At 38.2% G+C, this 12,861-nt stretch overlaps 1 protein-coding gene across 1 annotated transcript in view; it reads right to left on the bottom strand.

The window, feature by feature from the left end:
* TNRC6B (trinucleotide repeat containing adaptor 6B) overlaps positions 1-12,861 on the bottom strand; it is a 76,319-nt gene that overhangs the window by 8,278 nt on the left and 55,180 nt on the right. The window contains exons 15-21 of the mRNA XM_015813586.2: positions 8,588-8,719; positions 8,085-8,192; positions 7,314-7,485; positions 4,105-4,242; positions 3,477-3,653; positions 1,747-1,893; positions 633-728 (exon numbers count right to left, since the gene is read on the bottom strand). Coding sequence (XP_015669072.2) covers positions 633-728; positions 1,747-1,893; positions 3,477-3,653; positions 4,105-4,242; positions 7,314-7,485; positions 8,085-8,192; positions 8,588-8,719 — 970 coding nt within the window. The remainder of the gene's footprint in view (positions 1-632; positions 729-1,746; positions 1,894-3,476; positions 3,654-4,104; positions 4,243-7,313; positions 7,486-8,084; positions 8,193-8,587; positions 8,720-12,861) is intronic.

Genomic DNA, 12,861 nt, shown 5'->3' with positions numbered 1-12,861 from the left:
TTTTTTCCCATTTACTGCAGCACACCACCTCTCAGGGCACCACACCCCTTCATTAAGGTAGGCCCTCGACAATGATTTGGGCCAGGCCTGCGCAAGAGGGAAATCGCGCAAGGCCAGCAGATCTGGCCTTGAGTACATCCCCTCAAATTTGGTAAGTCCAGCAGCGGGGCCGGGGGAGAAAGACAGTCCTCGTAAAGTTCATCCTTATGAAGAAAATGTATGGTATTTCTTTTTACTTGACAGAGGCTCCTACAAAAAAGAGGACCAATCCTCCAACATGTACATTATTCCAGATTACATTCCTTTCAAGCTTCCAAACTTTCAAAATTTGCTAAAGAGATGTGATGAAGTTTTTGCTTTGGTTAAGTAAAATGTATTCATTGCTGGTACTCCTTTATTTTGTTACTAGCTTAATTATTACATTCTATCATTACATTACTATTAAGCAAACAATTATTCTTGTTTTATGGGACAGCCCATTAAATCATGTTGGAGGTGGTTGATGGACTAATATTAGATTTCACCTCCCCCCCCTGCACATCTTCACCCTCCCCTCCCATCTTTTAATCATAACTTTCTTTTTTTACTGTAACAGACAGACAGAAAGACAGCTCTCTTTTATTCTCTTATACCTGAAGTGCTATGAACATTTGTGAAAGAATTGTCAGAGGCACTGTAGGGCCAGGCACCAGGTGAAGGCAGCGAGGTGTTGAGGGAAGAATTAGACCCTATGGAAAGTAATGGAGGAGGAGAAGAAAACTCAGTGATCCTCAAATCTGAAAAAAGCTTTCTATAAATGACTTGAATATAACATGTTAAAATTGTTTCCATTGTGTATATGTCTTTTGAATTAGAATCATAGCAGCTTTCATGCTTTCATATCTTAGAATTTACATTTTTGTAAATTAAGAGGTAAAACAAGATTTCCAGTTTGTACTTTACTATCTTGCATGGGCAATTCTCAATTGTTCACTTATGCCAACATGTCACACTCCCAGGCAAGCCTTTCTCCCCTCTTTTTCCTCCTTGCAACATATTTTAAAACTAATCACATAAGAAGGGGAAAAAAGAGTTGCAGTGAAGAATCAGCACTTATGAGAAAAGTTAAAGCATCAGAAATCTTTGGGCCACTCATTCAGCCCAACCCATCTTATAAGGTTCTTACTGTGGGAAAAATAGAAGGAGGAACGAGCACTATATATACCACCTTGAGTTGGAATAAGTAAAGGGAGGATATAAATCAAATAAACTTTTCTTTTCAGTAAATAAATCTTTTCTTCCCATAATTAGTCAACCAACAAATAGGCTATTGCTTGTACAGGTAGTCCTCAACTTATGACCACCCAAAATTTATGTTATTAAGTGAGACATTTGTTAAGTGAGTTTTGTTCCATTTTCCGATCTTTCTTGTCACAGCTGTTAATCACCATAGAAAGTTAGCAACACGGTTGTTAAGTGAATCTAGCTCCCCCATTGATTTTGCTTGGCAAAAAGTTGCAAAAAGTGATCACATAACCTTGGGACACAGCAACGGTCATGAGTCAATTGCCAAGCATCTGAATTTTGATCACATGATCATGGTGATGCTACAAAGGTCATAAGTGTGAAAAGGGTCATAGGTCACTTTTTCAGTGCTGTTGTAACTTTGAACTGTCACTAAATAAACTATTATAAGTCAAGGACTATCTGTATTGTGCATGGCTCCAATCCTAGCAACTATAGAATACATATTACAATCCAGCAAACCTGTGCTGTTATCCCGCAGAAGTTGGTGATCCGTATCTACAATGGGGGCTGTGACTGTACCTCCCAGCACACTTCCTGGGGTCACATAAGGGTCAGATTCTGGATCAATGTTTGGAATACCTTTCCACGGCACTCCTGGCTGAAATTCTGAAACAAAACAGTAAATACTGCTGTTTAAAATAATGTGTTTATGATATTGTTCCAATAATACACTGTATTCTGCAATAAGCAGAATTATGTATGTATCTCAAAATGTTATAGTTTGAAAAAAAATCTGTATTAGTACAGATAAACTATATTAATTTTTTTAAAAAATTTGATTACAATTGTGATGGCACAATTATGCCATAAAATTTCACCAAGGTATTTTCTCCCTTTCTTCCAGAATTACTAAACTGAATTGAACATCCTAAAGAAATATTACATTATTCAAGATGGGTTTGTGTATATGCATACCTTAATATGATGTAGTTAACACCATTATTTAATTCCATCAGGTTATCCAAAAAATTACATGTTGTTTATGACTCGAAAAGCCTTAGGAATCTATTAACCCTATAAGAATGTATGGAGCTGACTGTTGGGGGTGATACTCCAATATTATTATGTTATGATCCATCAAGTCATCTTTGACTCGTGGTGATGAGAAGAACATGATCTTGCAGACTGGGAAACATTTTTGGAAATGGTTTGATATTTCCTTCTTCCTAGAGCTAAGAGACAGTGACATTGGCCTACATTTTATCTTCTTGATAAAATGATTTATTAAACTATTTTGGATGAGTAGTTTGATAAACTCTAAAGATCAAAAGAGAATATATGCAGTTGTGTATGAACATGATGGAATCAAGGATGGTTTGTAAGGTCAGAAATGCGGGGTATAGGTATAAACTAGTTCAGTTATCTCCCTGTTTTCTCATCTCAGATCTTTTTTAAAAAATATTTTTATCCTGCTTTTCCCCCCCTATACAACTCAAGACAGAGAACCTATCAATACTCTTTCCTTCTCCAATTTTTCACAGAACAATCACCTTGTGAGGTGAGTTGGCTGAGAGTGTGTGACTGGTACAAAGTCACCCAGCCAGCTTTCATGCCCAAGGCAACACTAGAACTCACAATCCCTTGATTTTTAGATCAATACCTTCATTGCTACACCAAATTGGCTCTTGAGGCTTTCAATCTTTGATATATTAGGCTTCATATTTTTTTCTGTGTTTTGTATAATGTTCTCACTCCAAAAGGGAGTAGCTAATGTGTATTATGTTGTATTTGATAACTGTACAAATACCTAGTGGGAAGAAATTAACAACTAGAGATATGAATCAAGGAGTATGTCACAGAAAAGATGATGCAGATGAAAAGAAAAAACTAAACTGAATACAAGAAGACAATTTTAGTCCCATCCTATATGATGACTTGTCTGGCCTCAAGATTTATGTCAGCTTATTTTTTGTATTTAAATCAGCAGCTTCAGCTAACTTGTAACTAAGTATCATAGGATAATACTAAATAATTTGGTAAACTGTAGAAAACAATTCTTTGAATTTGAATATACAAAACCTTATTCATAATTAAACAATTTCATACAAATTCAGATGGTCAAATAGTGGAAGACTTAGAATCAAAAGACAGTGTTTGCTCAACAGTCGAAACTGCACAAATAAGTTAACATATAAACAGGGATATCATTCCTTTTCCATCTACTCATTCATAGAGCACACTGAAATTACCTGGTGGCCAGCTGGCATTGCTGGATTTGCTTCCAATTTTACTTGTTGGTGGGGATTTGGCTGGTAGCCAACTATCACCAGCAGGACCTGTATGGCTGCCCAGTGGGTCGCCAGGAACTATGTCAAATTGGTTATAGGGAGATCCCCCTCGAGCTTTTCCAGGGGGCACAATTGTCCCTGGAAAACAGAAGAAAAATATGTTCTGATAGAAGATGATCAGGCTGGTATCTGGGGCTGTTATCATATTGTCACCAGTGCTATTATGTAATTCTATATATTGAAATATAGCTGACTTGTGCCTTGGATACATATGAAAGCTGGAATTCATTCAAGCAGGCCATACAGGTAGAAAGTAGAATCGAATGCTACAAGTATATTTTATTACTGTCTAGAGTTGCTTGATGGCAAGATGGGTGGAATATAATTTAATAAATGAATAAATAAATAAAATTTTGCTTCAAAGGTTTTATCTATTAAAATCAGATCTAGTTTAAACAAATGCTACTAGACTCAAGCACATTATTGTAGCATGTTCAGGTTATTCTAATAGGTATTTTACTAGCAAAAAAAAGTTACTTTCTGAATGTATCACTAAGCGTTTCTGACCATCTAAGATGGAATTTCTCACCATTTTTGTGCATACTGGCATCTTGGGAAGCTACAGGTGGCAATCCATCCATCATAGAAGTCCACTGTTTAAAGCGAGATTCTGATCCAGTTTCTTTCCCTCCTACCATGCCATAATCCATGCTACTTGAACCAAAACCTTTAAAACAGCAATGCATTTAAATGCATATATGAGCAACTATGATGATAGGGATAGTGCTAATGAGGAAACCTATACACTTCTGCTCAATTTAAATAAATCTGTGTAAACAACATTGTTCATTCTCTCCTCTAACCTGCACCTTAATGTAATGTAAGCAATTCTGACATTAAAAAAGAACATGCTGTATACTGACCTAATGATCACATATAGGCTTAGAATATATTAACCTATGATAATTTAAGCAACACAAAACACAGAAATTGAAACAGTACAATTATGTTCAAATATTCACTAAAAATATAAGTAGTCCTCGACTTACAACCACAACTGAGCCCAAAATTTCTGTTGCTAAGCGAGACAATAAAGTTAATTTTGCCCCATTTACGGCCTTTCTTGCCACAGTTCTTAAGTGAATCACTGCAGTTGTTAAGTTAGTAACATGGTTGCTAAATGAATCTGGCTTCCCCATTGACTTTGCTTGTTAGAAGCTTGCAAAAGGCGATCACATGACCCAGGGACGCTGCAACTGTCATAAATATGAATCAGTGTCAAACATCCAAAGTTTGATCATATGACCATGAGGATGTTGCAATGGTCATAAGTGTGAAAATGGTCATAAATCAGTTTTCCAATGATGTTGTAACTTTGAATGGTCACTAAATGAACTATTGTAAGTCATGGAATATCAGACTTTCCTGTTCTTGCAAACACAAGTATGTAACCCAGATGTTCCCATGTTAGTGGGATAGAGACTTCTCTTATATCAAGTAAGAGCATTGTCCCATTTACTCTGGTATTGTCAATAGTGGCTAGCAGGGATTCCCAGCATTTCAGATAGAAGTCTTTCTCAGCATTATTTGCAGATGACAGGAAATGGGCTTACAATATTTTACATGCACTATGACACAATTAATTGTTCATTTATATTTAATCAAGTCCAGTTTTTAAGTGATAAAATAAAATTTTTAAAAGAACATGTGGTAGAATTTTTGTAATAAATCTTGTCACAATCCTTTCTTATCATGAGTCCTCAAAGCTATTTGAATAACTTATATGTACCCTACTGAGTGCAGGAAATAATTTAAACTCTAATCCCACTCAGTATATTCATCATTATCTACGTATGTAATTTATATCCCAGTCAGATGGAAAGAAAAGGAAAACTGGAATTAAATACTGAGATTTTCTATGGATTTCAATTCTGAATTGTGACTAGATTAGGTTCCTGTATCTTTCTCTAGCCTCCCTTTGAAGCACTTACAATGGTTTATAGATGATTCTTAAGTAGAGGTCAGGTTTCATTCCTCCCCTGGAACATGTCTTGGACACTCTTTGGAACCAAACCCACAGAACCTTTCCCTCTTTTCTGGGGGTTTTGTTCAGGGCTTGAACACAAAACATCTCATATATAGAATAACTTGTATCACAAACAAGTATAATAATAATAATAATAATAATAATAATAATAATAATAATAATAATAATAATAATAATAATAATAGTAGTAAGAAGTAGTAGTAGTAGTTAGAAGGGACCTTGGAGGTCATCTAGTCCAGGGCTTTTCAACCAGTGGTACGGGTACCACCTGTGGTACATTGGCACCTTGAAGGTGGTACATGACCATCCTAGAAAAGTGGTAGCGGAGGAGGGCAATGAACTGAACCGGTGGCAGCACCGCACAAGCCTGAGTGAGAGATGGCTGGAGCTGCAGGGCTGTCAGAGCTCAGCGGAAGCACCAAGATCAGTGCTGCTTTCCAGCTGATTGGCGCTTCTTCGGGGCTGTCAGTGGAAGCGCTAGAATCAGTGCCAGGCTCCAGTTAGAGCTTGGCGCTGATCCTGGTGCTTCTGCTGAGCCCAGAAGAAGCGCCGATCAGCTGGAATGTTGCAGCATCTCCAGAGTCTTGTGATTTACATTCAGATGCTTGGCCACTGATTCATATTTATGACGGTCAGTGTCCCAGGGTCATGTGAATTGACCAAAACCTGCTGCAACCACCCAGCAGACGGGGGGAATAAAAACCAAACAGCCCCCCACGCCACCTCCACTGCCAATCCTCAACAGAAATGCTCACAACAATGAAAACCTCGGACAGGAGGAAGAGCGCCGCCGGGTGGGCAGGCAGTTGTCTTGTTTGGCTGTAGCTTGGGGGGCACTTTTTTCAGTGCCATTGTAACTTCTAAGAGTCACTAAGCGAACTGTTGTAAGTCGAGGACTACCTGTACTTTATCACTTTTTTCATTTTTTTTTTTTTTGGTCAAGTTTTTGACACTTTGCTAGGCGACTGGTGGTACTCGGATGTTGCCATATCCTAAAAGTGGTATAATAGGTGAAAAGGTTGAAAAGCCCTGATCTAGTCCAACCCCCTGCTTAGGCAGGAAACCCTATATTATTACAGACAAATGGTTGTAATCCCTTTAGTCTCTTCTTAAAAACTTCCAGCGTTGGAGCATTCACTGCTTCTGGAGGCAGGTTGTTCCACTGATTAATTGTTCTGTCAGGAAGTTTCTCCTTATTTCTAGGTTGCTTCTCTCCATGAAAAGATGACAGTGTATTTATATTATGGAAAAACCATAAAGGTACATTATGTATAGAAATTTATAGTGTAGCAGCCATTAACTAAAAATCAGAGTATGCTTGCTTGACCTTTACGGACTTTTTTGTTTCTATTATCTTATACATACCAATCATTATTTTCATGAGAAAACAGAAAAAAATTAAATATCTATAAAAGGCCATAACTCCACGGTGTTTCCTAATTAGGTTTTTGAACCATATGAATGGTTATAATGATGCACCTCCTAAATCACTTGTTTATATCCCTGTACAAATAAACTACTTATTAAAAAGTCCAAATTAAGCAAGATAGGTTTAAAATAAGATTAGCAAACTGTCAATATAATGGTAGTTTATGCTAAGCAGACAAAGAAGCCAAAGCTAGTGTTTCATGCAATATGGCAAATTTCAGTAAAGAAGTAACATGAGCAAATCCAGCATGTATACTTGGTGTTATGATATTATTGTGTAAAAATAAAAAGAAATAATAATTACAGATATTTACAATGTTTACCTGAATTATATCCAGGAATCTGCCCTTTGGTTGATATATCTGAGAAACCCATATTTAGACCACTAGATACAATACTGTCTAAATGAGGCTTAGGTCCAACTGGATGGGATGGAGAATGTTTCATGCCCGGCTGTCTTTGCTGTTGTTGAAGGGCATTTACCATACGGGCAAGCTGCAGTTAAGGAAACAAACAAAAATTAGTTGACCTCAGAAATAGGCAATCTGGTGCTGCAAAGATATTTTGGATCATTTTGTATCAGACCTAAAAGCAAACGTTTGTATGATTTTTATTGAAAATACCTATTCCTATATTAATAAAATTATGCTTATGCTTCAAAGCTTAGTTTAAAACACTGTTTTTAAACTTTTCAAGTTCATGAGATTCTAGGCTATTTTGTTTAAAAAAATGAGGAATATCTAAAAAAACAGGAAGGAAAGGGAAAGAGTATCAAGATTAAATATTTATTTTCTCTTTCAAGTAATACATCCATTACTATATAATCTGAATAGAATGTGTTAGCTTGAGTATGATGGTATTTATCATTACTATATGCTTCTAAACTCATTTAAAATCTTAAAATTGATGCAACATTCAATTTATTTCAATATTAGATCTTGGTTTTAGTGAGTATTGAAAAAGTATTCACTATATTTAAAGAAGGGTTTAAATAAAAGGTAGTGTGGCCTTCAATTATGTTCCATGGAAGGAATACTACATAAAATAGTTAACCTTCCTGATTAACTTGCCAGATTTCACAGGTCACACATTACCTGTTGTTCCTGTTGTTGTCGTACAGCTTGAGAAATCTTTCTCTGATTTTGTAACAGTTGTTGTTGTTGCTGCTGCTGCTGCTGCTGCTGGAGGAGCAATTGACAAGCCTTCAAAATACAAATGAATAAAGGAAAGAAACTAGTTTACTTTGTACAAGCTCAAATTGAATAGTGTACATTTGTATAACAAAAATAAACAAAAAACAATTAAAAACATCATCATAGAAAAGCCCGATGTTTAATACTAATTTATCAAAGCCTTTACATAACAGAGTTGTTCTTTTTTAATATCTATACTTGTTTCAAATATAATCTTTGGAAAACTATGGTTATCAAATTACTACTAAGGATTTATGCACATGCATATTTCTATGTGTATATATGTATTTTCCACAACATATATTTAAAACACAACCACAATAAAATTATCTTAAGTGCATCTAATGTACAGGAATGGGGGAAAAGAAAATTTAGTTGGCCACCATATGAGAACAGCTACTTACAAGCTGAAACTGAGGAAACTGTGGAAGTTGGCTCAACATAGCAATCTGTTGAGGAGAAAGTTGGGGCCCCATATTGAAAAGGCCTGGATTCAGACCACTGTTAGGAAATTGCTTAAGCATAGAGGCAGAAACCTGTATGAAGAGAGAAAAAAACAAATTTTCAATAAGTAACAGAACAACAAAATCATTTATGAATAGAAATACTTCTAAACAGGGTTGTGGAGTCGGAGTCGAAGGAAATTTTGGGTACCTAGAGTCGGAGTCGGAATCGGCAAACAATGCACCGACTCCGACTAAATTTAGATTGGAATTAAAAAAAAAGCAAGTTTAAATGTCCCAATTCACAAAAAGTTATAATTAATGACTTCTCTACTGTAAGAATAAAGACCAATGCATGCAGTGCCTCACGTAACCGCAAAACGAACACGTTAAGTGACCGTGAAGAAGCATGCTTTTCATGTGCTTCACTATATGGCACGCAACGCACAATTNGTATAAGTGAAGGGAATGGAGGGTCAATAGTTCAAGACTGAAGCTGTAAACCATTGGAAAAACTGCTGTCATTCAGCTAAGGCTATAAAAACTTGTAAACTCCGATTGTTAGCTTATTAATACAGAGGAGTCGGAGTCGGAAGTACAAAAAACTGAGGAGTCGGAGTCGGAACATTTATCTACCGACTCCACAGCCCTGCTTCTAAATCCAAATTACTTTAGTACTTTTTAAAAAAAGATATACCAAACAAATTAAAGTGGTAAAAGCTCATTTTTTCCCCATTGTATTATTTTGGGGATTTATTGAGATTTATGTCAGGATACAGGGTTGGTTTTCCAATACTCAATCACAATAATTTATGGTATACCCGTTTTCGTTTCTAAAATGTAAGAATGCTGTAGAGTTTTTGCTTACAAGGAGGAATTGCTGGAAGGCAGGTCACAACTGACTTATAGAAAGCCAGCAGGAACAGTTAACTGGGTTGAGGAGAGATTGTGGATTAATTATTCCACCTCCACCATATAAAGGTAAATGTATTTGAAAACTGAACATAAAATTGAACTATTTTTTGAATTAAAATAGAACTACGGGATCTAAGTTACTCATGAGATTTGAATTTTGATCTGTGAAGATTAGGTAAATGGAATTAAAAGATGAAAAGTGGCTAAATGGAGATGGGTGGCAACATGGAAGGTGGACCAAGACTAAGACTTTCTTCAACCAACAAAACAAGATTGGGTGAAGATGGAGAAAGACGTTGGAGGCCAGATGGTGGATGTGTCTCAGTCAAATGGTGAGAAAAGCTGGACAGTGAATGTTATCTGATCAGCTCTAGGCTCAGAAGAAGAGCTACCCTTGGGTGAGATGTACTGGAAAGATTGTTCCAGGGGAAGGTATATAAATCTCTTCTGGCTCAGCAACTTCAACCCAGTGCCTAGGCAACTGGATTGCTGATGGTCTCAGCATCACACAGTTGGTAAATATCAGGATCACGTTTGTCCACAACTTGCTGGAGTGAACTTACATGGCATGTATTACTCAGTCTCTTTAGGAAAGAGTGGTGATGTTGTCTCTCCAAAATTTGTCCCTCCAGGTTTTGGTCATGCCTCAGTCTTCAAATCAAGGGATGTAAGGTAATGATAATTGTTCAGGACATTCTGGCAGTGGTCAGGGGTTATAATGTGATATAGGGATAATTTTGAAGAGTGGGAAGAAGAGCTACAACCAAGACAACAGTCAGAGAAAAGAAAGTTGAGTCTGAAACAGAAATGTAACCTAAGAAAGCATGTCAGGCTTGACATTCTCTATCTTCAAGAGAACTAGAGAGGGTCAAGCTTGAAATGCATTTACAAGAAATTACATTTCTTTCGTCTGATCATTGTCTTGGATGCAGGTCTTCTTCCTGTTCCTCAAAGTTACACCTCCCCCTTGTTAAGCAACTGTTCCAATGACCAGATCCTTAAGTGAAATGCCACCATCTCATTCAGATAAAGTTAACTCATACAGCTATGTCAGTGTTATTCTCACTCTAGCATACAATATCAAGTGCACAAAATTTGGTTGTAAATGTGTGCAAGCATTGGAAAATGATTTTCTAATTACCTTTTATTACTGTTACATAACTGAGGTAGTTGCTAAACAAGGAGTGTGTTACTAGAGCAGTGGTCCCCAACTTTTTGGGCACCAGGGATTAGTTCCGTGGAGAGAGGTTTTTCCGTGGACCTGACGGGGTGTGGTTTCGTGTGCTGCCTGCATCCCGCGGATGAAGCTTCACTTGTTTGCGCAACCCGATTACTGGCTTGCTGTGGACTGGTGCTGGTCCACAGACCAGGAGTTTGGGATTCCTGTACTAGGGCATATTCCTACAGCTTATTACAGTGGCCCGGTTTTAGAGGTGATGGACTGTAAAGTTGAGACATTGGGCCATTGGGTTAAATTGGGGTCTGACTATATTGCATAATTTGCTGCGGGTCTCTTCCTGATCTCTTGGATCTCCTCTTGGGGCTATTGGTGGAATTCCTCAGTTTTTAGTATAAGGTACTTCAATTACTGTGGGTGGGTGGATGGATTCTGGGAGGTCTTAGGAGTCTATAGCCATCATGGGCTTGTCACATATAATCTTGAGCCTGATTAACACAGTGTCCAGATGTTAAATTTAGTGTTTACTTCTCAGTAATATTTGTAATAATGAGAGCACTCTTGGTTATTTTGAGAGTCACTGCTTAGAAGAGTCTCCAGATGGTGGGAAATCAGACAAGGATGGTTCACTCTAGGCATCCGATATATCTAGATGGATTCCAGAAAGCACCTGGTACATGGAATATTCTGCTTTTAACCTACAGAATCCTTAAAGGCTTAGTACCTAAAGACCTACTTCAGGTAGAACTGATCCATTTAGTTCACTAATCCCAAAGAAGAATGCTCAGAATAACTGGTTATCTCCTACAATGTAATGCTTTTCTAGTTATATCCCAATTATGGAATAACCTGCCTCCGGGACTAAAATATGACTCCCTTATTGGGTGTTTCAGACTTTTTTTTGTTTTAAAATTTAAATATACACAAACAGTTTGGGTATTTAAAACCAATGTTTTAATGAAAAGCAGAATTGTAATTAGTAAGGATAATTAAGGACTTTTTGACTGCTTGTTGAAATATTATGGTAGACAAATCTGTCTTTGTCAAGGCAATTTCTAGAGATGGAAAAGAATTAGCAGCTAGACCTCATCTGATGCTGCAAGTTGATAAAAAGTTTGAATTTGAGTTGTAGTCAAATAAACTGATAATTAAACCAAAGAAAATCTTTTATGAATAAGAAAATATAATTATTTCAACTGCTAAGGTCATTCAAAGTTAAATTAAAATGTTAATATAAACTAAAATATAGAGACATCACTGTATTGCTCAGTATACTTCAAGTATCACAATAGACCTCTAGCAGTCTGTCAACTGGAAATAACTGTAGCTATTGCACTGAAGTGGCCCTTATTGTCAAGGAAGCTAATGCAGTGGGAGATCCCCCCCCCTTTGGAATAGTCTAGAGACAGCAAAGTATGTAAAAATAATATTAAACACATTTAGCATCTTGAGTTCAGAATTGCAATAAAGCAATTTTCCTGCTCAGAATTAACTAGAAAGTGAGTGCATCTATTATCTGGCTTTTAATGAAACCATATAGAGCAGGCATGTCCAAAGTCCGGCCCGCGGGCCATTTGCGGCCCGCGGCCCGGTTTAATCCGGCCCTCGAACAGCCCTCCCTGCACTATGTAAATGCGGCCCTCCCACGGCCCTCCGGCAAGTCCCATGAGAGAGAGAGAGAGAGAGAGAGAGAGAGAGAGAGAGAGAGAGAGAGAAAGAGAGACAGAGACAGAGACAGAGGCACTTGCACTTGCACTTCTGTCTCTCTCTCTCATGGGACTTGCCCCCTCGCAGGGCTCCTCATTGGCCCTGCGCCCGGGTGTCCCGCCCCTGGGAGAAGGGCGGCCAGGAAGTCCCTTTCCCGGGCTGGCCCCGTCCCAGGCGCACGTGGCTGGGGAGCCATGCGGGGAAGCCCCGGGATCCCCGTTGGGAGCAACCCCCCGGAGCCTTTGCTGAGTGGGCCAGCCCTCCCGTAAGCTGCAGCCACGAGAGAGCAGCCCCTGCGATGTCCAGCCGGCGCAACCGTTGGCCAAGCAGCAGCAGAGCCGGAGATGGAAGGTCAGTGGCAGGGGGGGAGGGAGGGAGCTCTGAGTCCGCAGAGCACCGCCGCGAAGTGGCTGTGGGGCAGGTGATTCCCCCCCCC

The sequence above is a fragment of the Protobothrops mucrosquamatus genome, unplaced genomic scaffold (genome assembly GCF_001527695.2).
Source record: "Protobothrops mucrosquamatus isolate PMUCROS unplaced genomic scaffold, P.Mucros_1.0 scaffold173, whole genome shotgun sequence".
NCBI classification, from domain to species: domain Eukaryota; kingdom Metazoa; phylum Chordata; class Lepidosauria; order Squamata; family Viperidae; genus Protobothrops; species Protobothrops mucrosquamatus.
This window is presented reverse-complemented; position numbering and strand designations above follow the sequence as displayed.